The 27,043-nt window shown below is 46.2% G+C and overlaps 2 protein-coding genes across 3 annotated transcripts; one reads left to right on the top strand and one right to left on the bottom strand.

Annotated features, from left to right (window-relative positions):
• The first annotated feature begins 328 nt into the window (after window positions 1-328).
• LOC149307593 (protein RCC2-like) lies at window positions 329-11,794 on the top strand. 2 transcript variants are annotated; one of them, XM_089537295.1, is made up of 13 exons: window positions 329-659; window positions 2,981-3,371; window positions 3,942-4,035; window positions 4,321-4,464; window positions 4,587-4,718; window positions 5,369-5,457; window positions 5,811-5,925; window positions 6,456-6,622; window positions 6,790-6,970; window positions 7,113-7,218; window positions 7,879-7,951; window positions 8,944-9,021; window positions 9,647-11,794. In XM_089537295.1, exons 2-13 carry the CDS (start codon window positions 3,012-3,014, stop codon window positions 9,749-9,751), a joined length of 1,644 nt encoding a protein of 547 aa, XP_089393421.1. In that variant the 5' UTR covers window positions 329-659; window positions 2,981-3,011; the 3' UTR covers window positions 9,752-11,794. The 2 variants fall into 2 exon arrangements, with proteins under 2 accessions (XP_089393421.1, XP_089393422.1); XM_089537296.1 differs by lacking the exon at window positions 329-659 and adding an exon at window positions 686-722.
• An 800-nt stretch (window positions 11,795-12,594) lies between these two features.
• Window positions 12,595-25,753, bottom strand: LOC149307594 (protein-arginine deiminase type-3-like). Its single transcript, XM_089537299.1, has 16 exons — window positions 25,533-25,753; window positions 22,239-22,419; window positions 21,756-21,828; window positions 21,256-21,317; window positions 20,921-21,038; window positions 20,600-20,725; window positions 19,989-20,167; window positions 19,195-19,298; window positions 17,691-17,802; window positions 17,373-17,480; window positions 16,278-16,429; window positions 15,783-15,927; window positions 15,518-15,611; window positions 14,926-15,005; window positions 14,470-14,598; window positions 12,595-14,259 (listed from the first exon to the last, which is right to left on the bottom strand). Exons 1-16 carry the CDS (start codon window positions 25,622-25,624, stop codon window positions 14,026-14,028), a joined length of 1,989 nt encoding a protein of 662 aa, XP_089393425.1. The 5' UTR covers window positions 25,625-25,753; the 3' UTR covers window positions 12,595-14,025.
• Window positions 25,754-27,043: the final 1,290 nt, after the last annotated feature.

A 27,043-nucleotide genomic window follows, 5' to 3' on the forward strand; every position in this document is an offset into this window, starting at 1 on the left:
CCTTCCTTCCTTTTTCTCCTTCCTTCCTTCCTTCCTTCACAGGAAGTCCTCCAAAACATTAAAGGAATAAATACCTTTATTTTTTTTGCAGCCCAGTGTTTTGCATTTCTTTAAATAACATATAAATACATAAATATATATATATATCAAAAATCATTTCTGGGTCACACTTCCTTTTGCAAAAACTAAAAGCCAGTTTGCAAAGGAAGAAAGGTTTTGCAAAACGGCAAGAGTTTGGATTTAGATATAGATATAGATATATATTATTATTATTATTATTATTATTTGCAAGATTGAAGGGGGAAAAGGGGGGGTTAAGGCCAAAAAAAGGGGGGGAAGGAAGTCGGATCCACGTGGTTTAATCCGGAGCAAGACAGAGGTCCCATTGTTCCAGATCAATAAAAAGAAGAAGAAGAAAGAAGAGAGGAGCAGACGGAAAGAAGGAAGGAAGGAAGGAGGGGTAAAAACAAATAAAGGGACCCAATTGCAAAGCCTGAATTGCAACAAAAAAGGAAGGAAATTAAGAGGAGGATACGTTATTGTTATTGTTGTTATTATCTTTGCAAAGAGGAAGCTGCAACGGTTGCAATTATATATAGATATCTATATATATTGTTGCACAGAAGAGACGTTTGGAAAGGAAAGAAGGAGGAAAGAAGGTGAAAGTTTGGCTCCATTTGACGTTTTTATCTTTTCATTTTGCAAAGCAAGGAAAGAAAAAGGTTGGAAGATTTTGGGGGTCAGGAAAAAAAGGATTGTATTTTTTGGGGGGGTTCCTTTTTATTTCTTGCAAAAGGCCCAGGAACAAAAAAAGGGGGGTTGCTATATATATATATATATATATATATATATATATATATAATAGAAATGCATCGAGGTTTCGGAAAAATAGATTGAATGCTTTTTGTTATTTCTGCAAAAAGCAAAAGCGATCCTTTAAATAGACATTTTTAATATATATATATATATATATATATGTAATTTTTAAAAGAGTTTGTATTAAGCAAGGGTTCATTTTAAAAGCATTTTCTGATGCAAAAGTCTAGGCCAGGTTTAATATCATTGTTTTTGCTTCCTTTAAGAGTTTGCAGATATATATATATATATATATAATTTCTTATTTAAAAAAAGAGTTTGCATTAAGCAAGGATTTATTTTCTAAAGCAGCTTCTTGTTGCCTTATTTTCTTTTTGAGTTTGCAAATATATATATATATATATATATATATATATATATATATAATTTCTTATTTTTAAAAAGAGTTTGCTTTAAGGAAGGATTCATTTTAAAAGCATTTTTCTTTTCTGATGCAAAAGTCTAGGCCAGGTTTCGTTTTTCTTTTTGCTTCTTTTAAAAGTTTGCAATATATATATATATATATATTCCCAAAAACCTTCCTTTGTTGACTTTGTTGTTGCAAATCCACCTTTGTTGCATATATTAAAGGTTTATTTCAGGACAGGAAAGCAATGCTTTTGAGATTCATATCTCTTTTATTACTATTATATTGCATGGCAAAGAGCCTCATTTGCAAAACAAAACCTTAAATCTTCCCCTTCCTTTCCTTTGTTCTGTTTCTTGTTGTTGTTGTTGCTTTTTTTATAATGTGTAAAAGTTGTGTTTGTTGGTAAATATTTGTTCCTTAAGGATAGGAGTTTCTTCCCTCCAGCCCTAAAAAATATTTTGAGATGCATATATCAACATATATGTCTATCTATCTATCTATCTATCTATCTATCTATCTATCTATATATATGTGTGTGTGTGTGTGTGTGTATATATATATATTTGCAAACACATTTTGCAAACACTTTTGCAAAGTTGCATGGAGAAAGTTAGCAAAGGCTAGAGAAAACAGATGGAAGTAACTTTTTGGGGGGGCCCTTTTTAGGTTTTATATTTCATATTTTGCCCAAATTTATATCTTTTAGAAAAGCTTCATTTTCTATACAATTATCTTTATTTTTTTTTAATTGGGATTGTTTTTAATATATACTTACGAAAGAAAGGGAAGGGAGAAAAGTAAAACCCAGTTTTGGGAAATGGGGTACAGGGCCAAGAGGCGTTTTTGGGGTGTTTTATTTGTTTTGGGGTCTTAAAATGGGGGGGGATGGGGTTTAATCCTTAAAAGAGAAGTGTTGGGAGATCGGTGTGCCTCCCCTTTCAAATCCTATTCATTTTAATGAAGCCCCCCCCATATTTTCCTATCCTTAGAAAGGTGGCACCCCAATTTATTCCCTTTGGATTGACCCCAATTTCCAAGACTTTAGGGACAAAAATGCACTTTTAGTTGGAGAAAATGCACTTTTTGCTTCGGTTGCAATGTCTCTTTTGTCCCAAAGAGAACTTGGTTTCCAAAAGTATCAGTTCCCCCCTAAATCTTTTGGGGTGCATAAAAAGACCCTTTTATTTTGTGGGGTGTCAAAGAGACCCATTTATTTTGTAGGGTATTAAAAGCCCCCCCATTTTGTGGGGCGTCAAAGGGACTCCTCTGTTTTATGGCGTATCAAATGACTCCCTATTTTGTGGGGTGTCAAAGAGACCCCTTTATTTCATGAGGTATTAAGAGACCACCTGTTTTGTGGGGTATCAAAAGAGACCCCTTTATTTTGTGGGGTATCAAAGAGGCTCCCTATTTTGTGACCCATCAAAGGTGTTCTTATTTTGTGGGGTATGAAAGAGACCCCTTTGTTTTGTGGGGTATCAAGAGACCACCTATTTTGATACCCCACAAAATGAAGGCCCTCTGATTCTCTAGGGATTTGAAGGGACCCCTTGTTTTGTGGGGTATCAAAAGGCCCTTCGATTTTAAAGGATATCCAAAGACCCTCTAATTTGTGAGGTATCCAAAAAAAACACCCAAACCCCTATTTTGTGGGGTATCAAGAGGTGCCCCCCCCGGAATGGTGCCAAAACTCACCCCTCAAATCATGCTATCTAATCTCTTTTCCCTTTGCGTCTCTTTCTGTCCCTTTGCCAGGCGAGAACGAGCGAAAGTTCGGACGCGAAAGATGCCGCGGCGGAAGACGACATCGACAGAGGCCTCCTCCGCAGCGTGGGACAACGGGACGGGGGCCACCCGGAAGCGCCCCGCATCGTCTCGGGGGGTGCCCCCTGCGGCCAAAAAGAGGGCGCCCCCCCGAGATTTCGGGGGGAGCAGTAGTGGCAGCAACAATGGCGGCGGAGATGGCAGCAGCGGAGATGAACACGACGTTGGCGCGGCGTTGCCCCTCACAATGGCGGCCGGAGGGGGCAAGAAGGGGTCCCGGTCCGGAGCGGGGGGACGGGGGGCTTTGTCCGACCAGAACCAGCAGCCCCAGCCCCAGGCGGCCATAGTGGTCAATGAGCCCGAACACAGCAAGGAGCGCATTGTAAGGGGGCACCTGGGTTGCTTTTGGGGCGATGGAGAGGGTGGGGGCCCCACGTTTGGGAGCGGAAGAGGAGATTTTTTGGACTACAATTCCCAGAAGCCTTGGCCATTTGAGGCAACGGTCAGGAATTCTGGGAGCTGGAGTCCAAAAGGTCTGGAGGACCACAGTTTGGGAAGACGCTGCAAACAAAGCATCGCTCTTCTGTGGATTTTGGGCGTCCGTGCATTTGGCTCCATTTTGCCAACGTCCGAAAACGTCCACTTTTGGGACCGGACCATGTCTCCCAGGAATATTTATTCTTCCTTAAAGCATTTTCTTCTTCTTTCCTTTTCTATCGTGAAGCGAATTGCGTCCATAGAGTGCGACAAACCAAAGATGTGGGACATTTATGGGCCAACTTTCTAGTCTGACTTGTATTCTGAGTGCCTTTCTTTTTGCAAAGTTGTAATGCAGACAGTTTGTGAGTTTCTGAATTTTGGGGGGAATATTTATGGCCTTGAAGACCTTTCTTCCACGTTTTTGGAATTGGTTGCTTTTTAAAATCCCCCCTTTTTTGTCTTTCTTTTGCAGAAACTCGAAGGCTCCAAGTTCAAGGGACAGCTTTTGATATTTGGAGCGACCAACTGGGACTTGATCGGACGGAAAGAAGTGCCTAAGCAGCAAGGTGAGCGGATCACTCCCTTTTAAGCAGATAGAAAAGGACGATTCAGTGCCTATCCTTGTCTCTTTAAGCACTCCGTCATAGACACAGCAACACCCCAAATCCCCAAACTAAGTGGATCGGAACAACCAAGATGCACAAAACGCAAGCTTTGCAAGCTCCGCTGTTGCAGCCTGAATGTTGTGCGCTTTGGTTACTCCAATAAATACATTGCTGTTATGGCATTTTGCCTCCGTCTGCCGCTGCGGGTCCTTTTTACAACCGGTTGCAACTCTTCTCCCGCCACAGCCGCCTACCGCAACCTGGGCCAGAACTTGTGGGGACCCCACAGATACGGCTGCCTTTCGGGGGTCCAGGTCCGGACGGTGGTTTCGGGGCCCTGCGCCGCTCACAGTCTCCTCATCACCACCGAAGGGAAGCTCTGGAGCTGGGGTGAGTCTCTGGGGCCCTTTGGGGCCGTCAGACAGAGTGAGGCGGCTGCTTCAGGCGCTGGACGTCAAAGGGCATCTTCACCCGTTTTAATAATGTCTCTGTGTGTGTTTGTGACCCTTTAGGGCGAAACGACAAAGGGCAGCTCGGACACGGAGACACCAAGCGAGTGGACGCCCCGAAGCCCATTGAGATGCTCGGCGGCGAAATCGTCGTTTCGGCCGCCTGCGGACGCAACCATACGCTCGCCCTGACAGGTAGAGATATACGCATCCGATCTCACCTGAGCCTACCTTTCTCTTACCCTTCTTTTCCATCGTTGGCTGTTGTGTGTCATAGACATAGATGCCAAACTCATCTGATCTCGTTCTTTTATAAAATTACCAGCTTGGTAGAAGAAGGGATTGGAGGAGACCTAGTATATCTTGGTTTGAGTAAGGCCTTTAACAAGGTCCTTCATGATAATTTTACAAACACGTTAATTAAATGTGGGTTACACAGTGCAACTGTGACATCATGGATTTGCAACTGATTGACCGGCCGAAACCAAAGGTAGACATAGCCTATCTTGATTTTAGGAAGACCTTTGATAATCATCCCCGTGATACTCTTGCAAACAAGTTGGTAATGTGTGGGTTAGACAGTGCAACTGTGAGGTGGTTTTTGTAGTTGGTTGACCAGCCAAAGCCAAAGGTTGCAATGACTTCTCTTCTTCTTCATCCTGGAGAGAACTGACCAGTGGGGTGTCCAGTGAGGTTCTGTCCTGGGCCCAGTCTGCTATTCAACATCTTTGTCAGTATCTTTATCCACTTTAGACCTGGGTTCGAGGAGAGCACATATGCCTTACATCTTGGTAAGGTAAAAGAAGTAAAGGGAAATGTTTTTTCGTGCCATTTTTCAATTCCAGAGAACGGTTCTGTGTTTGCCTTTGGAGAAAACAAGATGGGCCAGCTGGGTCTCGGCAACCAGACGGACGCCATCCCTAGCCCCACGCAGGTGAGGCGCTGCGTCGCGGTGCTCATTCCCGTCATTTCCTTTGGCTTGTTTTTTAAGGACCGATGCCAAACTGTAACGCTATCTCCTTGCGCCCATTGTAGCCAGTTGAGAGACCCATAAGATAGAGCTGAATTAGATATCATTGCGTTCGTTCTCCCACGAACTTTCCAAAAGATTTCAAAAAACCAGGACCGCTATAAGAGCGAGCGATGCCCGCTTTCGGAAATGTAAACGCCGTACGACTCGCTGCAAAAAATTGCAAGGCCCATGCGCCTGGGCATCATGCAAAGGGGGGGCGGGGGTTGTTCGGTTTGTCGGCATTCCAAAAATGAAAAACATCCCTGTTTATTTAGATCATGTACAATGGTCAGCCGATTACCAAGATGGCGTGCGGCGCCGAATTCAGCATGGTCATGGACTGCAAGGGGAACCTCTACTCATTCGGGTGTCCGGAGTATGGCCAGTTAGGTATGTGTATATATATTTGTGTGTGTGTATATATAGATATATGTGTGTTATATATATGTATATGTGTGGGTATATATATATGTGTGTGGGTGTGTGGGTGTATATATATGTCTGTGTATATGTGTATCTTCAGCCAGCTCCAAGTCGTAGGAAACTATGAATTGTTTTTAATATCTGTGCTTTTTCAACTGACAATTGAAATGATGGGTCAGAAAGATTAATAATAATAATAATAATAATAATAATAATAATAATAATACTTCATCAATAGCCAACAATCATAGTCAGGAGTGGAGCAATTGTCATAAACTTTTATATGGAGTCCGGTGGATAAGCCGGAAAACGTTGAATGGAAGTCAGATGGGACAATGCAAGGCCAGTCCAAAGAAGGCTGGAGATGACCAAGGCATGGAGTGAAGTCTTTGCGTATGTGGCATTGCCTGTATGTTGGGGGGAATGGGGCTTCTGACCCTACAAAAACACCCTCTGCCACTCCTCTCAGTCTTGCGCTCTCTCCGTCCTGCAAACAGGGCACAACTCGGACGGGAAGTTTATTGCCCGCGCGCAGAGAATAGAGTATGACTGCGAGCTGGTCCCCCGCCGCGTCGCCATCTTCATAGAGAAGACGAAAGATGGCCAGATCCTTCCCGTCCCAAACGTCGTCGTGAGAGATGTGGCCTGTGGCACCAACCACACGGTGAGGGCTGGACGCCTTTCGGAGGCTGCGACGGCCATGTGTTTGAGCACCTTCCATCACTTTTCGCGATCAATACAGTCAAATGCTTTGCTGTCGTCTATGCTGCAAATAAAAGCCTCCCTGACTTTGAATCCATCTCTTTCGCTCTCTTTCCCTTCGACATACAGCTTGTTTTGGACTCCCAGAAGCGCGTCTTCTCCTGGGGTTTCGGCGGCTACGGCCGACTCGGACACGCCGAGCAAAGAGACGAAATGGTGCCCCGGCTGGTGAAGCTTTTCGACTTCCCCGGGCGCGGCGCCGCGCAGATCTACGCCGGTTACACCTGCTCCTTCGCGGTCAGCGAAACGGGTAAAGTGGCTGTTTTGATCCCTTCCCCGCGAGTGGAGGAAACGGACGCCTTGGGAATGTGCTTTGAAAGGGAGCGAATGATTTCCGATGTCACGGTCGGAGAGCGGATATTAATCCTTCTCTCTTTTAATGTGTCCCGCAGGTGGGCTTTTCTTCTGGGGGGCAACAAACACCTCGCGAGAGTCGACAATGTACCCCAAAACGGTGCAGGACCTTTGTGGGTGGAAGATCCGAAGCTTGGCTTGTGGGTAAGGATCGGCGGCCATCTTATCCCTTTCTCCTCCTCCCTTTATAGAGAAATGTTGGAGCGGAAAGGTGTTTGGTAAGAAGCAGAAATGCATTAAGATTCATTCAGATTATTTAATCATATATTTTTAATTATTATTATTAAAACAAACATACCAAACATTCAACATACACCTCGCGCTCAGCCAAAACTCAAATATCCTAAGACAAATCTATCCGACTTCATGCAGCTACGATGTGTTTTTCCGTCATCGGTTCACACATCATTGGGTGCATGCATTGTGTGCCTTCCAGTTGTTCCTGACTTATGGCAAATGGGGTTTTCTTGGCAAGATTTATTCCTAGAGGGTTTGCAATTACTTTCCCCTGAGGCTGAGAGAGTGTGACTTCTTGCCCATGTTGGTTGTATGGCCAAGTGCGCATTCGGACCCTGGTCTCCAGTGTCTGAATCCAGTGCTTAAACCGCTGCTTGACACTGAATGCTAGGATCCTAGGAGACCGGGATATGAATCTTTGCATAGTGAGTGACCCTTGGCAAGTCACACTTTCTCAGCCACAGAGGAAAGCAATGGTGGCACAGCAAGGAGCAACACAATGCCTGGAAGTGTCTAAGAAGGTGTTCTCCATGCTCTTTAACCTCCTCCTCTGTGTTTCTTTTCCAGGAAAAGCAGCATTATCGTGGCTGCGGACGAGAGCACCATCAGCTGGGGACCCTCTCCGACTTTTGGAGAGCTGGTAAGGAGGCAATTGTAGCCGCTACACCAGACCAAAACGTTGTATATACACACCTGTGGAAGCTTTGCACTGCTGCTTGGTTTGGCAAGCATGTTTGTTGCATTTCTGGTGGATGCTTGCGTTGGTGGTGAACCAAAGGCAATGCTTCTCCTCTGGGTGAACATGGTTTTCCTCTCCTACTTCATGCCACAATATCTGCACCGCTGGCAAACACCACAGTCCAACCAAAATGCAACATTTAATTAAACACAATACGAAAATGCTGCAGGTATTTATGTACTGTGTTGTGATTAGATATCCAACACACACCTAGATATATTGAATAGTTTTGCATGCAAACAGCATAGCAAAAGGTCAAGCAGTTACAGCCAAGTTGATGTTGGCACAGGACAACGCAAACATTGAAATGCAAAAACATAGGTATCCAGGTAATGACCTGAAAGCAACAAGTCTGGTAGATGTGTTTCCAAAGGTATCTGGTTCCTTGCCTTTCTCAGCAGGAGCTTAACGTTTAGCGTTGTGGGCAATCCTTGGGCACAGAATCGGGCGTTACCTAGTTCCTTGCTTCCTAAAGGATCTTCTAGTTGCCAAATGCTTTTGGAGCCTGGCATGTTGCTGGAGAAGCATTTGGCTGATAAAACTGGAGCAATGCAGCAGACACTGCGGGGTTTTAAAGACAAACGTCACCTGTCTAGATGCATCTGGTGTGTTTCCAGATGCCAAGGAGCGCAGTTCAGTTGCCGGTTTGGTACCCTTAAATCCAACTTGCCCTTTCTTGAGTATTCCTAGCCAAGCTTTCACTCTTGAATTTTCCAGCACAGAGAATGCACTCACTTAAATGACTTGAGTAGGCATCTCTATTTGCAACCAGGTCAGAGCTTCTGATAGTTTCAAGGAGTAGCAAACAGTACAGTTGAGTAAACTTACTTTGTGCAAACTTACTTAGTTCTTGCTCTCAGTGACACAATGGACTCTACTATGGTTTTTCTTAGGGATACGGAGACCACAAGCCCAAGTCCTCAACGGCGGCTCAAGAAGTAAAGACCCTGGATGGGATTTACACAGAGCAGGTAAGAAGGAAAATGACGAAGGAAGGAGTAGGAATACAAACCAGTTATTAGGGTTCCTAAACCAGGGAATATGTAGGGACCGTGAATACAAACCAGTTGCTAATGTGTAATCCAGGTTACTCAATTAGTGAATACTCATTTGCTGAAGACGCCTGGACAATAGCAATAGCAAGTACGTTTCTATACCACTTATCAGGGCACTTAAGCACTCCCTAAGTGTTTTACAAAGTGTGTAAACTAATTGCCCCCAACAATCTGGGCACTCATCTTAGCAACTTAGAGTCGAGCTTGAGCCCCTCGGCTGGTATTGAACTCGCAACCGAGGAAACGTTCCTAAGTTCCCACGAAAGTAAATGTGCAACAGACTAGGCTTTACATTTAATAAAAGTCGCCCCTCCTTTCTGTGGTCTTGAATATTCAGTGGGGCGACTTCTGTTATTTTCAATGGGGTGCATACTCTGCCTATGGGGCTTCAACACTGGCGAGTCTCCGTTTTTGCGCAGGAGAGGGGTCCAGAACAGATCCCCTGTGCAAAATTGAACTTGGAGTCGGAGTCCGTATGTTTCCGCCGCCCAAATGGCTTCCGACTCCTCAGAAGCGTCCTGTTCCTTCCTTCTCCGTCCAGGTGGCTATGGGTTACGCGCATTCGCTGGTGATCGCCCGCGACGAGAGCGAAGCCGAGAAGGAGAAGCTGAAGAAGCTGCCAGAGTACAACCCGCGCACGCTCTGACGCAAGGAGCCACCGACGCCGATGCCACATCCGGCCTGGGCCCGTCCTCCTTTCCTTTCCTTCCCGCGAGACAGCTGCCTCTTCCGATTGTGCACTGGGATGCCGAGACGCACGCAAAAAGAGATTATGCGCAGACGATGTCGACTTTTTGTTAGACGACCTGAGGTTTTTGTGTTTTGTTTTGTTCTTTTTATAAGCAACTCCCGCATTTTGACTGCGACTTTTTCCGACCCACTTCGCGCTCGTCTTCGCGCTTTCCTTAGGATGGCTTGCCGCTTGTATTTTGTGTTTTGTTTAGCGGGGATTGGGATGTAGCGGAGGAGGAGGAGGAGGAGGAGGAGGAACAACCCAATTTTCCTTATTCCTTTATTCCTTGTCTTTGGGGAAACGGTTTTGACGGAAACGGTGGGACCTTTTCGCCAACATTTTTGTTTCTGCAGCGGACCAATGTTTCTTTTCCGGCCGCAGCGGATGCCTCCTTCGCGGAACGGCCCCAAATGTATACTTTTTGCCTTCTTCTTTACAAAAACAGGATGCAATGCAATGTAATGCTTTTAGTTCTGGACATTTTTGGCATCTCCTCCTGGAGCCAAATCCTCTTCCGTTTGCTTTTCTTGGCATATCTCAGCCCAAAGTCTATTAGGGCAATGTTCCCCTATTAACTCCGTGGCATTTTAAGCCTTGCTCACGGTTTCTTTTCCTCAACGTTTTCTCCGCGGCGGGTGTCCCGACCTTAGTTTTGCGCATAGGGCGCTAGTGTACCTTTAACGCGGCATTTTCATTTTTTCCTTCCGTCGCATCCCGCGCAAGGGATGCCCAGAATTGTCCTTCGGTTTGTGTTAAGTGTCGGGTTCGGGTCTGCCACACGAGGGCAGCAAACCTCCTCCAAGTTTACAACTTGGAGAAAACAAGAGTCCAATCCCTTAAGATGGAGACAGGGCTGCCTTCTCTTTTTATGGGGAGGCGGAAAATTCATCCTAAGCCAGATTGCCCTCTTTCTCTCTAGAAGAAAGGCATAGAAGTCTTTGGAGAGCCTCTGTTTGGAGAGTTGCAAAAGTTGTTCCAGAAGTTTCCATCCCCGGCACTGAGGACCCAGACAAGATTACTAGTTTTTATTGTTGTTATTGTTGTTATTATTATTAAAGAATAGTTTTCTGCCTTTGCCATAAAGGTGTATAGTCTTTCCCCAAGGAGGCAGGCTTGCATTTACTTCTGCCATGAGCTGCCAACTGTTTCTGTCTCTTCTGTGTTTGGCTGGAGAACTTTGGTGCCTTGTGAACAGAATGCACTGCTCTGTATGAACCTAAAAAACCCATTTTTGTTTTAATTTTTAAAGCTGGGTTTCCCCTTCCTAGCTCTCTTCTCTTTTCCTTAGGATAGCATTGCTATCTGGTTACGTTTTGGGGATCTCCGGAGGCAAAACCCTGGTTTTTGTTTTATACCGACGGGGCCGAAACCCTCGAAAGGACTTGGTTACCGTCAAAAGGGGCGAAAGGTGCTGTGTATATATTGCTTTTGCTCTCTCTTTTCCTTAAGTCTGGGTCAAGGTGAAGTTTGCTTTGTCCTTATGTTCTTGTTGTCCCTTTAGGCAAATGCCTGTCTCCTTACGGCCATAGTTTCCTTCTGAAAGTTTGTCTCCCTCCGACGACAACAACAACAACAAAACCAGATCCTTTCCCCCCCTTTTTGCCAATCCATTCCAATCCTGGGCATCTGAAGAAGAAGAAGACACCTAACTTTTGGAACGTAACTTTTGGATAACGTATTTGCTGATAAAAGGACAAAGAGGTCAGTTCGATCTCCGCCAAAGAAAGGCCAATATTGCATTTGGGTTTTTGGAGCCGAGAGGCTTTGCTTTGGAGACGCTTCTGCCAATGTTCTGCAAACCTCTTTCCTTCCATTGCTTCGTCCCTTTTTTCACATTGAGAGAGAAGGGGAAAGATGTGCGTTTTGGGTCTCGGCAAAATGGTCTTCTCATGCCCTTCCCTTTCTCCCCTCCCCTTCTTCTTTTTTTATATTTCTCTAAATAAAGGGTTTAAATAAACGATGGGATTGTCTAGACTCAGGTGTGTATTTGGCTTCTTATGCAGCATAGCCCTCCATTTCCACGTAAAATGGCTTTTCCTAGCCATCTCTCCTTTGCTCTCAAAGATTCTTGGTTCAACCAAATCTTAAATGGATTATCATCGCACTACTACGCTCTTTAAAATGTTGCTAATCCGCTTTAACAGCTCTGACGGCCTCCCGTTGCATTCTGGGGTTTGTAGTCCAGCGAGGCCTAAGAGCACTCTAAGAGAGTTCTGAATGCCCCTTTCTAAACTACAAGTCCCAGAATGCAACAGGAGGCAGGCACAGCATTTAAAGCAGATTAGCAAAGTTTTAAAGAGCGTAGATAAGTCTTCCGACAGTAAAGACTATTTCTTAGCATTATTTTATCTCCTTTAAATTGCAAACTAAACCTATGTATGGAGAGATACATCAGTGGTCCCCAAGGAAGGGCAGAAGGAAGAGAGGAAGGATGAAAGGAGAAAAAGGAAGGGAGAGAAGAAAGAAGGAAGGGGAAAGGAAGAAAAGAAAGAAGAAAAGGAGAGAAGAAATTTGAAGGAGGGACGATTATTGCTTTTAATTTAATACATGTATTAATCTCCATTGGCAAGTCTTTATGTTATTTTAATTGATCCTATGTACAGCGCTGTGTAAACCTATTTATTATTAAATCTTAATAATAATAATAAGGAGAAAGAGATAGAGGAAGGAAGGAAGGAAGGACAAAACCAATATGCCCACCTCATTCTAAGCCGCAATAGGAAAATAACCAACACTCAGCTCTTTTTTTCCTTGACTTTATTAGATTGTAAAAACTCTTTATGAGAAAAATATTTGCAAGCAAATTTGTTTAAACAAAATACAATCAACAACGGAGGTAATAGGATCCAGAATGTCATTTGTCTTTAACATAAACCCCGGAAGAAATGTATGGAGTTTCTCGCTCGGAGCGGAGTCTTTGCAAGGCGGCCGGTCGGAAAGGAAGAGACGGTTCCGGACTTTCCCCCGTAACCCCAACGCCATCGCTTCCTTTACCACCGAACTTGGTTCTTTGGGGAGATTAGGATGAAGAGATAACAAACTAAAAATGGATTTGGACTGTCTGTGCATCTGGGGCATCCGTGGTCTGACTAATAATAAGGTCCAGCCTTATTCTGGGGCTGCCCTGGCTTTGGGATTTCGCTTTCCAACCCGTTTTGCTCAATGAACGTTTCCATCGCCCCATTACTTTATCTATTTACATATTTATTTAAGGCATCTGTTTTTGCCCCAAGGCAACTTGAAAAGCAGCTGGAAAAGTGGGAATGGCAGAGGACTGGTTGAAACTGCCCCTTGAAAACTGGAAAGTTTATGGTATTCTATGGCCATTCATGTCCATGGCCATAGGTTTCTTTATTGTTCCCATTCAAAGCACTCTTGAGGTCCGATTTTAACAATGCATTAATGCAAAGGAAAAGTCGAGGAGACTTGAGCCTCCAAAAGGATGATCGCCAGTCCAACCGATCATTTAAAATTAAAAAAGACAGATTGTGAGTTGCAAAAATAACATTATTGGTGGCCCCTTCCCTACTTATGGGAAACATGTTCCCATGCGCTCATGTTCTTCATGTACACAAGCCCTCCAGACTTGCAGAAGCCTCCAAGAGGCAATCCGCTTTTAATGTTTTTCAAAATGCCCTTTTTCCAAAACTAGAAATGATATTCTAGACAGTTCCTTGAGTAGTTCTTGGCTTTGAGTCATCTTAATACTTTGCCCCGGACCCATTGCAGTTGTCCATCCTTCTCTTAGGCCTGAGACACTGGTCAACGGCCATCTTTATGGATGGTCAAGAGATCATTGGTGAGCTTCACCTGTTGTGAGTTTGCTTGAATTTGCCCTGGGGGGTCTGTTCATTTGGGCTGGTTGGGACAATGAAGTCTTAAAAGGAGCCACCGCAAGATGGCGATGGAGCACAGAAGACGGTGGACCCATCGTGGGCATGAAATGGTGGACGTCCGTAACTGGCTTTAGGACCAGGAGTGTGAAAGGGAGTCAAAGGCGGCAAGCGGAGTCAAGTCTAGCAAGCACCTTCATGTGTTACCGAGAGGAGGAACGAGTGCGGTTCCCTTGGATTGTCGTGATTTGTACTGTCCAGAAGAGGCAGAAGCTACACAGCAGCTCTTTTCGGTGCCTTCCTCGCCTGCGCAGAAAGTGCGAGCAAGTGGGTCAGTTGGGAACCCCGCTCCCTTCAAGGGGTCATGTTCCACCACTTGAAGGTGAAAGGCTTCCGGCGGACGTTGGTGCCGCAGTGGACCTCTCCAAGATTGACGTGGTACGTCTTGAAGTCGTCGATGAAGGTGCAGGACAAGCCCAGCGGCTCCAGGAGGCAGCGGACCTCCTCCTCGAGGCAGCATTGGTCTTGAAGGATCGGGCCGAACGGCTTGGGGATGCCCAGGTGTTTCCCCAGAACCAGCATGTTCACCTGCAAATCGGAGGTAAGACACTCATGAAGCAGAGGACCTCAACACAACATCAGGGAGCAAAAACTTGTTTGGGTCAGCGGCTAGAGGCCACTGGGTCAAGCCTGGCCCCTTCACTGAGTTGCTGCTTGGTCCTCTCAGTCTCTGAGTTAATGGCAAAATTGGTTGGGAGACCCATGTCTTTCCAAGCTCCCCTTCCCAAGGTTTCTTACCATGTCTGGGAAGAAAGCGACAGCCTTGCCAGCGTAACTTGGAGAAAAGAGCTGCGGGATGTCAATGATGTCTTCCTCCGCCAGCTCCAGCTCTTCCTTAAGGATGTCTCGGTTCCAGTCGATGCATTTCTGGTAAAGGAGAAGTGACACAAAGCGGAGGTTGGAGGGTGGAGATTGGTTGTACAACAGGCAAGAGACACAGTTACGGCACAATACCAAAGCAAGTCATTTTCAGGTGCAGCAGTGAGGTCATTATATCCTCAGTGCTAAGAGGACCATCCAATGAGGATGGTCAATCATATCCTCTTTGATTGACCATCCTCTGCCTTCAGGGAAGGTCCTGAGATCATCATATCCTCAACGCTAAGAGGACCATCCAGTGAGGATGGTCAATCTTATCCTCATTGACTGACCATCCTCTGTCTTCAGGGAAGGCTTTGAGATCACAACGATTACCTGGAAATACTCATTGTTGTTCCTCAAGGATTTGTCTGCAAGGATCTTGCTGATGGAGACTTTCTTCTTGTCCTTCACTCCTGTAAGAAGAGACAAGTTGCTGGTTTGTTCATATAGTACTGGGTTGAGCGGAGGGAGTCATTGTGGAAAGCCCAGTTTTCTCTCCAGGGATCCTTTGGAGGCCATATAGACCACCAAAAATGTCAAATCAGAAAAAACAACAACCCCAAACTTTCCAAGTATCCCAATTTGGCATGAACAGTCTTGATTCTGGAAGTGCCTTTAAAAATAGCCTTCGGGGTTCACCTTGCCCACTGTAACCCATTCTAGCAGCTGTTTGGGTTTTTGCTTTCCTTGTTTTAACCATTGGTCCAAAAATACATGCGCATTTGTGAGGTTCAGATGGATGAGAGAAGGATCCTACAAAGTTCGGATGCATCAAAGCACTCCATAGGGGCGAATCATTCCCCGAGTAGCCTGCTCTCCATCCTTTGAAACTAAAAGGATGCTGAGAAAAGGTGGAGTTTCTCCCCTCCTGTCTGACTTTTGTGCACCAAAGCATGGATGGTATCTTAAGATAAAATGCCCTGACCTTCGAACATCAGGGCATCTCCATAGCCCTCTTGTTCCTTCTCCCGCAGCAGTTTGAAGCAGGCGCTGGGACTGGCCAGTAAAAGCCGGAAACCCTGGGAAAAGATGGCAAAAAGAGAGGTTCAAGGAGATGCAGAAGGAAGGAGGCGCCAGGAAGGCAGCTTGGCCTCTTGGTGGTTGTTTCCTCTGTCTTGGTGCATTTTCCCAAGGACAAACTGCATTGCATAAAAACATCGCAACACATCCTTGGAAGCCTAAGCGCATACCTTTCTATCGGAGGCTGGGACGAAAGTCAGGAACTCGTCCACGTGTCCAACGAACAACCAGTCGGAATACAACTCGATGGGAGATTGGACTTGTTGGGCGTAGAGGAAATCCCGGACCACTTGCACCATCTCTTTGCCGCTGGGGCTAGCAATGCAAAAAAGAGGCCATCCTTGCTCACCATTTTGGGTGGAAAAGTCTTAACTGCATGATGTGCTTAACCATTCTTAATAAAGCATCTAAAATAAGCGTTTTAATACATGCGCAGACTGTGGTGCTGCAATGCTTAGCTTGCCCTATTTTTTAAAGGTTGTTACAAGGGCGGTTGGTGGTCTCCAGACCTTTCGCCATTTTGGCCGTCTTGCTCTGGACGCAGTCCAGCTTCTCCGGATCCATCTTGAGGCAGAATCCTTTCCTTAGTCCTACCTGGGCATCCTCACCTTTTCCATCCAAGCCTGATGCTGTTTAGGGAGAGATTGGGGTAAGTCCTCACTTACCAAGGGAAGGCGCTTCCGATCAGGATCCGGCCCAAGGGGTACTCCTTGCCCTTGACCGTCACGGGAGGACTGACCTCCAGGTTCCCAAAGGAGTCCAAGCCGGAGACGTTTCGGTCCTCCGATTCTCGCGTCACGTAACCAAAGTCAGGGCCCTGGCATTGGTGGCAAAAGGAAAAGGATTTAGAGATAGCAGCAATGGCCAGCATGGCAAATGGGGTTTGTTTGCTGGACTAGGACATAGGAGGCCAGGGTTCGACTCCCTGTTCAGCAATGGAAACCCTATGGATGACCCTAGGCAAGTCACATACTCTCAGCCTCGGAGGCACCTCTAAACAAACCTTGCAAAGAATAGTCTGTGATAGATTCACCTTAAAGTCACTGTAAGCCAGAAATGACTTGAAGGCACACACCATCAAACCCCAAAGTCCTGTTCTTAACACTCAAACCACCACCGTACTCTGGCTTTTCTTAATGAGTTAGTAAGGAGTTACTAATAGTTATGAACTGAAGTCAATACTGAATCCCCTTTCTCTAGACCCCTGAGAGCTTGCTTTGTTTGTGTGTGTCTGTGTGTGCTTCGGTCCCATGGATTTTGTAGAGGCTTCTTAGGTAAGGAATCCTCAGAGATGGCTTTGAAACACATCGCCTGGAATTCATTGGCTGCATGGTCTTCTTCTTTTAAAAGCGCTCAAGGCACATCAGAAGTGTCCGATGTGCATGGGAGCTCTCTTGGCGGCGCACAGATGCACATCTTTGCAATTCACCATCAAGGTTTAGTTTTGAATATGTAGAACTAAACCTTGATGGTAGCGTAGGATCTCGACCTGCATTTCTATATCGTTAGCTGCCATGGGTGTCCTTCTTGACAAACAATAATCCAACATGGCAATAATAGAAATGTGGATATCGTTTTTTCAAGCCTAGTGGTGATCAGGGTTCAGTTACTTTGATGCAACAAGTCCATATTGCAAAGGATGGAGCCTAGGCACCACAGCGGAGTGCAATGGTTTGAATGGGAGAAATAATAATAATAATAATAATAATAATAATAATAATATCCTGCCTCTCCCTATGGATTGACCCAAAAGTACTTACCAGAACACTCTTGAATGGAAAGTCCTTCAGCCCTCGGTTTCTGGGGGAGTCGAAGACCACCGGGAAGGACTTGTGGGGGGCTTGCACATAGCCAATTTCCATCTCGTCCTGGAGGACCGGAACAAGAGGAACTCATTACCTCTCAAATGGCTGACAAACTGATTCATTTGTAAGTGGGAATGAGGCCTCAGTTGGTGGGAATGCCTTTGAATGTTGCCAGAAAGACACTGTTCTCAGGCTTTCAATGCGAATTGAGAAGCTTAGCGCATGCATCTCACCTTGGCGCACTGCTCCTCATACTTCTCATTCCCATCCTACCTGGATCCAGCGGTCGCCCCGGTTTTCCACTTCTGGGCAGATGCTCAGTTTGCATCCGGCTTTCAGCGTGAGTTTGCTCACATCCGCCACAAATTCGCTGTTGTCGTCTGTCCTGGAGATCGACAAGAGAAGACAGAATATAGCTGAAGAAACCAATGAAACTTCAACTTCTAGATGGTTCGGACCTTCTAGAAACCAAGAAAGCGTGGCTTGCAATAGACTGATGGACAGACCGACAGGCCAAGTTCACACATAACGGTTAGCCAGGTTGTGGTTTGTTGCATCCTGGCTTGATGTTGTGTCCAAATCAAGCTATGATCATGTCTGAGACAAAACATGCTCTCCTAGCCAGCCACAAACACCGCTATAAATGTTCGTGTTTCCATGTGTTTGGAGAGCTTTCAACATGGTTTCAGGGCAGAAATTGCCTGAAATTCATGCCGAAGAAAACAAAATCAAAATCTGGATTTGGGAGATTGCAAGGAACCACAAAAGCAGGAATCATCCCTGAAATAGATCATTTGCAAGACAATCTGTGGCTTAAGCAATAAACCATGATTAACATAATCCGTGGTTTATTGTGATGTGTCTTCATTCACTCTTTCCCTCCCCACATCCAATAGTAATATTAGCAGCATTAATAGTAGTGATATTTATTAGTTTAGCTGGAGAATCTAGTGAATTTCCCCAAGACAGACTGTAAATTCAGGTATAAATACAGATTACATGAGAGATGGTTATACAGAATGACTGGGCTTTGTTTTGTTTTATGAGACCTGCGCATAGAAAATGCAAAAATACTAGGAAGCAAAACAATATAGAACAAAGTGCGGAATAAAATAGAGTAACAAGCAATGATATACAATAAATCGAACGTCTCCTCCTAAAAACTGCAATAAAACATTAAAATATTATTATGCCGTCAGCAGTTATTGCTATTTTGTCCGCATGAATCTTATTGTGAAGATCGCCGGATTGATGAAATCTTTCCAAACAAACCAACTTTAATTAAAAAAAGAAATCAATGCACAAAAACTAAGAAGCCAAAGACAGCATTAAAACTGCCATAGATTTGCAAGCGCCGTCTCTGCGCGACTTAAGACGAAGCAGCCCCAAATAAAATCAGCAATGAAACAAAGACGAAATCGTAAAGCCTGTTTTACAGAAGGCATAAAATCTCTTTTACGGAGAGACAGGATTGTGTGTCCATCATATAATTTGAGAAAGTGTCTTTTTTCCCGCAGTAAACTGCCTCCTAATTTAAAATGACAAATGAAGACGCCGTTCTTTCGCAGGAGACACTCAGGACCTGTGTCCAAATCTCAAAATACAATTTCCATCTGCAGTGCCCCAGAATGTCTCCGGTTGAGGGCTTCCATGGCTCTGCATTAGATCCAATGGATAGTAAATATACCCCAACTTTGCAATGCTGAGCCATACAGGACTGCAACCCATGTGCGTTTGTTGCCTGCAGCAACAAAATGGATGCTACCTGGCCCCTTACCTGCAGACGTAAACTGTTATGGGCTGCAAGGTGTTCGGGGTCATGATCCACGGTGCGACCCGGAAGACGACGGTGTCGGTGAAAATGGGAGCCTCGGGCAAGGCCTGCAGCCCACAAAAATTAAGAAACGCCTTTAAGATTTTTGACCATATAAAACATGTCAGTATAAGTAACTGTCCTGATGGACGAAAGGGAAGGGAAGGGACCGCTCAGTTTTATACATGTAGCGCCATTGATTTACATGGTGCTTTCCAAGGAAACAGCAACAAAAGACCAGCAGCCCTGCAAAAGGTGTGCAATGCAGCATATACAAATGCACACACACAAGAGAAGGACGGAGGGATGCAAATATAAAACCATGCAATTCAGAAAACAGATGATCCAGACAATGAAATGATATAAGTAAAGCAAAGGAAGGCTGTATGCGAGTTGGATGGACTCTATTAAGGAGGACATGGGTATGGATTTGCAAGAACTAAGCAGAGCAATGGAGGACAGGAGGTAGGCTTGCCATAGTCCAGTCCCTTTATAGGGTGCAAAATATTATAATTAAGCATATTATTAACTTGCATTCTGATTATACAACTTCATCCCATGAATTATTGCCTGCCAGGAAACATTTTAGTCCCTTCAGTTTGGGATTTTTCGGGACAAATGGCAACCCTAAGAGGAGTTCTTGGAGATGCCTCATCCGCAGGGTTGAATCGACTCGAGGGCAGTTGACAACCACACAACCCTGTGCTAGTTTTGCAGGGAAATGAAGGAGACTTTACCCCTTTGGTTCGTCCTTGTACCTTGGAGGTGGCTTCCAGGAGCGTGGCGTGAACGGACACCAGTCCGGAGAAGTTGACGTCTGGGAACGCCAAGCCTTCCACGTAGAAGACGCTCTCCGTTTGGTCGCTGCTGCGTTCGACCGTGTAGGAGATCTTCCTGGATCCCAGGACATGCTTGTGTTGGCTCAGCTTCTTTTTCCCTGCAAGACAAAACAAATGGGTGGTTGTTGTGGTTGTTGTTGTTCTCCATCTGCAAGTGGGATCGCCGGCTGCGCTTCTCAAACATCATTGAGGCATTTCGCTGTTCTTCCGTTGTGGAAGTGCTCACATAGAAGCCATTTTTGCAATGATGGAAAATCCTGCTATTACAGAAATGGCTGCTCTGCAAATGATTCGTCGATGGGAGAACAGCAGGACACGCTTCGGTGATGCTTTGGAAGCGCGACTGGTGATCCCACCTCTGCGCTTCTGGAGCGTTTGGGCCACAATATCCGTGCGGCAAGTGCTTAGTGTGATAACGTCCTGAGATTCTATGCTTCTACATCATCTGCGCACAGGGGGCCGCCACTATCTTCCATGTTCCTTTCAAGTTGAGCATCTGTCCTAAGCCACAATTGAGCTTCCACATTTACCTTGAGCTTGGAAGACACCCAGTTTGTCGCTGTCCGAGGCCGAGATGTGAAGAACCAGCTGGTTGTCCTCAAAGGCGTCGTCTGGACCACGGGTGGTCAAGACCATGAGTGACATGTCCCTGCGGTCTGGAGAGAACAAGGGTATGTCCTTAAGGGCAACACTAGACCCAAGAAGGTAAAGGTAACCCGTTGGCTTCTGCTAAGTCTCATATCCAGAAGACAAAGTGGTCTTCTAGGACCTAAACTTTCATTTATTCCATTTATCTAATGTCCACCCAGTGACCGCAGAGCAAGGCTTTGGCCCAAGAGCCATCAACCAACCCATGAAGGACTGCAGTTCCTGGTCAGTGTTGTCCATGTCTTCTGCTTCGGGGTCATCTCTGTCACAGTTGACCAAGAGGATGGCTCCATGGCCCTTTGGGCCCCAGGTCCAGGTTTTCTACCAAAATACAGAGGGAAAAAGCATGGCCCTTGGGGTCCCTTCCAACTTTTCTATGATTCTGAAAAACGATCTGCATCCGGTGTCAGGTATTCTAGGTGTGCCACTAATTCAATGGTTTGACTCAAGTCAAGGCTACCATTTTCAACCAGGACCAATGGTCCAACCTTCTCCTTCTCCATCTTCATTTGCTTCAAAGAAAGGTCCTTGTTCCTACCTTGTTTTTGGCCCTTCTGGTGACGGATCCTGTGCGCGTCGTGTCAGCATCCAGAGAGACTTCTGCAAGGAGAAGACAAGACACAAAACAAAACAAGAAAAGGCTTGCAAATGGAGTCCAGGGTTAGGTTTGGGACTTTGCAAGCAGACGTCCATCTGCAGGAAATGGAACCAAGTCATTTTGCAAAGTTTGTTATTTGAGGAGGGCATGAATGGGTTCCTGATCCTTGGTTCTCTCAATACAAGGAAACCTTGGGTCCTGGGGCTAAACTTGGCCTTTCTGGGGTCAATATTTGGCCCTTTGACCCCCAGAATCCTTTCCTCCATGACCAAAGAGCGCATGGCTTCTTTGACATCTTCTCATAAAGAATATAGATTTTGCTGCTCCCATTTTTATTGCCATGAGAGGTATAAGTAATGGAACGAATCATTGCTGTTGTTCCATTAGCAAGTCATACTTTAACACACAACTGTTTCCAAGTCGCACAATTGCTGACTTACGGATGCAGGTGAGCTGGAGGATGGCTTTGGCCATAGGCGCCTTCCCGTTCTCCTTGTAGTATGAAATTCTGACCTGCCAAGGAAACACCGATTTCAGAAAAGCCGGTTGCAAAGGTAATATCAACCTGAATCCTATTGGTACTTCCCAACCAAAGTAGACCCATTGAATAAGTGAGGTTTACATATGCGTTGGCTCTCCATTCAACATTTGATCCAATGGGCCTAGTCCAGTTGGGAGTAAAAGCCAGGCACATCTGCAACCCAAATTTATCTCTCAAGCAGATGTAAGCTGTTGTTGCTCCGTTGGACTCGGGGGACCAGGGTTCGATTCCCAGCAATGCTATGAAACCCACTGGGTGACACTCTCTCAGCCTCAGACAATGGCAATGGAAAACTTCCTCTGAACAAAAATCCTGCCCAGAAAACCCCAAAATAGATTGGAAAGGACTTGAAGGCACACAACAACAACCATGCATTCCTCACCTTGTCGTCGTCCACTTGTGCGCTCGGGGTGTCCATCATCGCGATGACCTCCACCCGGGTGTCCAGTGGCCACCTGGGCACGCAGGAGGGCACCTTCAAGACCTCCGCGTTGTGGATGATGTAGATGTTGACCCCAGGCGTCCCCCAGACGTCGAAGGATGTGGCCCCCGGAGGGGCTGACCTGAAACAGGAGGCGGAAAAGACCCTTTCAGGACATCTCCTTCACTTGGATTTATTCTATTATTAAACATTGCGATCCATAGGGCTACTCCATGGGGAAGGGCACTCCTGGTAGTGGCTCCTCGCTTGATTTCTCTCTTCTGACCTGGATCCTGAGCATCGTTCCCTATTAACCTTTGCCTCCATAGTTGAGCCTGTTGACCTCTCCAGTTAAACAGTGTTCTTCCTTTTGCTGTTTTGTGGTTTGCACGATGGGACCTGTGTTTGAATCCTCCCACCGACTCACCTGCGCAGCCCTGATCTCACCTGAGCTGCTCCACCAGAAGCGACGCCAGAATCTGCGGCGTTGCTTTATATGTGCACACAAATGCGCACCCTCCGTTTCCATCATCCACTGAAGAATGATGGAAACTGTGTCCTAAACAGGGCTGGGGAGTGAGGAGTAAGGAGTAAGGCGTAAGATGTTTTTACAGGAGTAGGAGTCAGAATAAGGAGTAACAAAAGATATTGATTTGATTTGAGGGCCCACATTGAGCCGGTGACGTTATTCCTTCCGTCGCCGTCTCTGCGCTCCCTCTTTATTTGCTTGACTCCTCTCCTCCTTCGCTTCAAGGGCTGGGTTGCAAGGTTGGCTTCTGGCATAATTAAAAAAGGCCCCAATAAAAACACACCATTCATCATGCATATTGAAATGCGAATTAGTCGCCCTGTTTGAACTCATGATCCAAAGCCATCGAGGTGCACCGCACACGTCGCCGAAGCGGCAAGAAAACATTAAGAAGTCCAGCACAAATCTCATTGTTTGGAGACTGTGGTGGGAGCAGGATTTGGGGGGTCCTTGCCCCTATTTTGCTCCCTTTTGCAACAGCTCCAAGTCTCCTGAGGGTTGCTCAAGACCTGGGTTCCCGGCCTGCGAAGGTTGTTGAGTCACCGTCTCTTTTTAAAAATAGACCCGTGGGTGTCGAAGGCTGAGTAGTTTGCTCACGCTTTGCAACGCTGGCTCCTCCAGGTGAGGCTCGCACCCAAAGGCAACTCGAGTTCAGTCGCAAAGGGAGCATCAGCCCCATCATCCACTGGCCAGAATTAAAAAAGACAACCGTCCGACCGCAAGTGCATATGCAACAACATGTGCCCTGCATGCAACATAAACTCTAAGCATAAAAAAACATCTCTTTTATGAACATCTGTTATGACCTTACTTCCTTGACATTAAAGTTTGGAGAGGGCAAGAAGAAACAATGACCCGGTACATTGCAGGCGTCCAGTTTTCCTGTGGAGGGACACCGCAGCAGCCAAACTGCCATCATCAATGCACCATTGGTACACTGTGACACATCCATGACGGAAGTGTGGCACCTGGAGGTGCGGACGCACCACCATGCTTGCATCATGCATGCCCGCCCCATATGGACAGTGCCGCGTAAAGATGGTGCCATCCATATATGCTAGGGTTCCGGAGCGTGCGGATGCTGCGCGCTCCGGAACCCTAGAATTGCCGCCAGGCTGCCGCAAACTGGCGGTCTGTACTGGGCCAATAAAAGTTTACAATGGTCATAGAAGGACTCATAAAAGAGCTGCCCCTCCCTTGGCTCTCCGTTAACCTTCCACTGCATCTGACTGTGGCACATTTAATAAGATTTAATATCCCCCCCAGTCGTTTTTATAAAGCAATCTTCATGCAAAAGACTGAGAGTCGAGAGCAGCTGGGAGGAAACAGGACAAGGCTATTGAATTTATCGTCGCTGTTGTTAAGCGCCACCAAGTTAAACTCAAAGGAGTTTTTGCAGACTCTGCTTGGAGGAAACCTAGTCTGCTATGAGGTTAAAGAAGAGCAATTGAGGAATATGGCTGAGCTCAGGGGTTTGGAAGAACAGCCTGAGACAGCAAAAGGCGGGAGGGAAATTGCAGCATCACTTGTGGCAAATTAAACTTGCAGATTGGGTGCGTGCAGAAACAGATGCAACTTGTCCCTTGTTTGTCCCAGCTTTGTTGCAAAAAGGCCTGAAGCCAGGAGAGCAAAAAAGGGAACCCTTCGTTGGAAACAAAAAATCGGATCGATGTCTGGAGCAGGGTGACCAGACATCTTCCTTTTCCAGACATGTCCTCCGTTTTAGCCTCTAGTTCAGGGAGAAATTGCAAAATATCCTCCATTCAGGGTGACCAGACGTCTTTCTTTTCCAGACTATGTCCCACTTCCAAAATTTCCTCCATTTTGAGCCTAAGAAGCATGAATTTATATTTATGTGTTTCTAGCTTTTGTTTGTCAATTTCTCTTGACCGCCTTACATTTTGCGGTGCCTTGTCCTCCTTTGCAGTTTGGGCATCTGGTCGCCCTGCTTTAGAGCAATGGTCATCCCAAACCCCTGGCCATCCCAAATTTATTCTCATATCAGTATATAACACCAAATAGATAGCACTCCACGCTATACGACATCTAACAAGGCCCATGATGCTTAGAACATGGATAAATCATGCCCACCAACATTCCACAAATGAAAACCGAGCATATATGCTCAAGAAACATTAAGAGTGTGGTCAAGATGGCAGAAGTTATGAACGAGGGGAAATGGACAAGGTAGCAGAGGCTGCAGCAGTTTGCTTTTGCCAGAGTCTACAGGGACTCAGGAAAGGAAGGAAGGAAGGAAGGAAGGAAGGAAGGAAGGAAGGAAGGAAGGAAGGGGCAGGTGGAAGGAAGGAAGGAAAGAAAAAGATGCAGGCAGAAGGAAGGAAGCAAGGAAGAAGGGAGGAAGGAAGGACAGACAGAAGGAGGAAGGAAGGACGGATGGAAGGAAGGAAGGAAGGAAGATGCAAGCAGAAGGAAGGAGGGAAGGAAGGAAGGAAGAAAGCAGGCAGAGGCAGGCAGGCAGAAAGAAAGCAAAAGAAGGAAAACTGATGCTGTCAAGTATCACCATATTTTTGATCCTATGCTTTCCCCTTCCTACCTGTGCATTATGCTCCTGCCTTCTCAGCTGGCAAAGCAAAAGGGCCATGCCAGGCATAGGCATTGCCAGGCAGGGCAGATTCCTTCCAGCTCACCTTAAGCTGCCTTTCTCTCTCTCTCTTTGCATTCCTGGGATGCCAAGAGCTGAGGGCAAAGCGAAAGGGGTCCCTTACCCGCAGACATCCAGGGAGAGCTCCGTGTCCAGGAGGCAGAGGGTGTTGGTGGGCTTCTCGGTGGAGAGTCGTACCCATCTGAGGTCAGCCATGCCCAGAAGGTGCCCCTTGCCAGGGCTGGCAGCTATCCCTCTCCTTCTCTTTGGGGTCCTTCCTTCTGCAACCAGAGCCAGCTGCTTGCTGAGTAATAAGATGCTGCTGGGATTAAAAGGGCCTGGTGCCAAGGGGCTGGCACTACCTGCTAGAAGAGCATCCTGCCAGGCGATAGGCTGCCCTCTTTAATCCCACCTTGGGCGTCTCTGGAGCTGGGTTGGCTATTCTGAGAAAGGCAGCCCCAGGAGGCTCTTCTTCTTCTTGCACTCAGGTGTTGCTTTGCAAAGAGAGAGGCACACACAGGTAGAGTTACCTGCAGGAGGGAGGATGGATCAGTTGTCAGGGAAGGAGGAAGGATGGAGGGAGGGAGGAGAGCAGCGTAGGTGGATTTCCTTATCCCAGCGAGATGGAGAGGCCGTCCGGCTCACTCCTTGGTGCCAACTTGTCTTGCTCCGTAAGGGCTTTTCGGTGTTATCTGCGCCTTGGAAAAACATAGCTGCCCGGCTTGCAAGCACGCAGCAGGCATTGCATGGCATTGCTTTCCTTTGTTGCAACCTCCAAGGGAGGCTGGTTGGGCACTGGGATGGGCACTGCCAAGGCTAAGCTATCTTGTCACAATTAGGAACCACCACCCCCCAAAAAAATTTCCCCTCGATATATGAAGACTACTAATAAATAACAAAGAGCATAGTGTTGGAGCATTGGACTATGCCTCTGGAGACCAAGGTTCGATTCCCAGTTTAGCCATGAAACCCGCCTTGGGCAAAACTCACACTCTCTTGGCCTCAGGGCAAAGCAATGGCAAACCTCCTCTGAACAAACCTCACCAAGAAAACCCTGTGATGCCAGAAGTCGGGAACGACTCGAAGGCCCACAACAACAAATAGAATAACACTGGACAGGTACACAACGTAGAAAGTTGGGAAAGAACAGGGACACACGTTCCATAGCATCCAAACAATGATACTTTTATGGAGCTAACAAGAACACACAGCTACATGTTGCAAGCTTTCGAAGCCTCGCTTCTTCATCAGGCAACATGCAATTGTGCATTTGGGTTGGCCCCATAAAGGTATCATTGCTTGGATGTTATGGGGTTTGCTCTATGGCCAACACGGCTACTCCGAGATGTTTTTAGGAACACATATTATTGCGCTTGCGGCTGTTGTGTGCCTCCAAGTTCCTTCTTAACTTATGGTGACCCTTCTGAAGAAGCTTGGCAAGGAAACTCTGTGATAGGTGCGCCTTAGGGTCCCTATAAGTTGGAAATTACTTGAAAGCAAATGCTACCACCATGATTTTAAACATGTCTGATGAAAGAAGCCAGTGGGGCTTCGAAAGCTTGCAACGTGTATATTGTGCAATTTTCCTCGGCCTGATAAAGGCATCATTGCTTGGTGGATTTGGGATGTTATCGC

The sequence above is a fragment of the Sceloporus occidentalis genome, unplaced genomic scaffold, assembly GCF_023333645.1.
Source record: "Sceloporus occidentalis isolate IW3139 unplaced genomic scaffold, rSceOcc1.0.p SCAF_8, whole genome shotgun sequence".
NCBI classification, from domain to species: domain Eukaryota; kingdom Metazoa; phylum Chordata; class Lepidosauria; order Squamata; family Phrynosomatidae; genus Sceloporus; species Sceloporus occidentalis.

Excerpts from the sequence above, each read along its gene's own strand:
- LOC149307593 (XM_089537295.1), top strand. The coding sequence starts at position 3,012 with ATGCCGCGGCGGAAGACGACATCGACAGAGGCCTCCTCCGCAGCGTGG. Across the intron at positions 4,036-4,320 it reads AGAAGTGCCTAAGCAGCAAG|CCGCCTACCGCAACCTGGGC; the intron begins GTGAGCGGATCA and ends CTCCCGCCACAG. Across the intron at positions 5,458-5,810 it reads CCATCCCTAGCCCCACGCAG|ATCATGTACAATGGTCAGCC; the intron begins GTGAGGCGCTGC and ends CTGTTTATTTAG.
- LOC149307594 (XM_089537299.1), bottom strand. The coding sequence starts at position 25,624 with ATGGCTGACCTCAGATGGGTACGACTCTCCACCGAGAAGCCCACCAAC. Across the intron at positions 21,829-22,238 it reads CACAAGTGGACGACGACAAG|GTCAGAATTTCATACTACAA; the intron begins GTGAGGAATGCA and ends TTTCCTTGGCAG. Across the intron at positions 19,299-19,988 it reads TCCTGGAAGCCACCTCCAAG|GCCTTGCCCGAGGCTCCCAT; the intron begins GTACAAGGACGA and ends TGTGGGCTGCAG.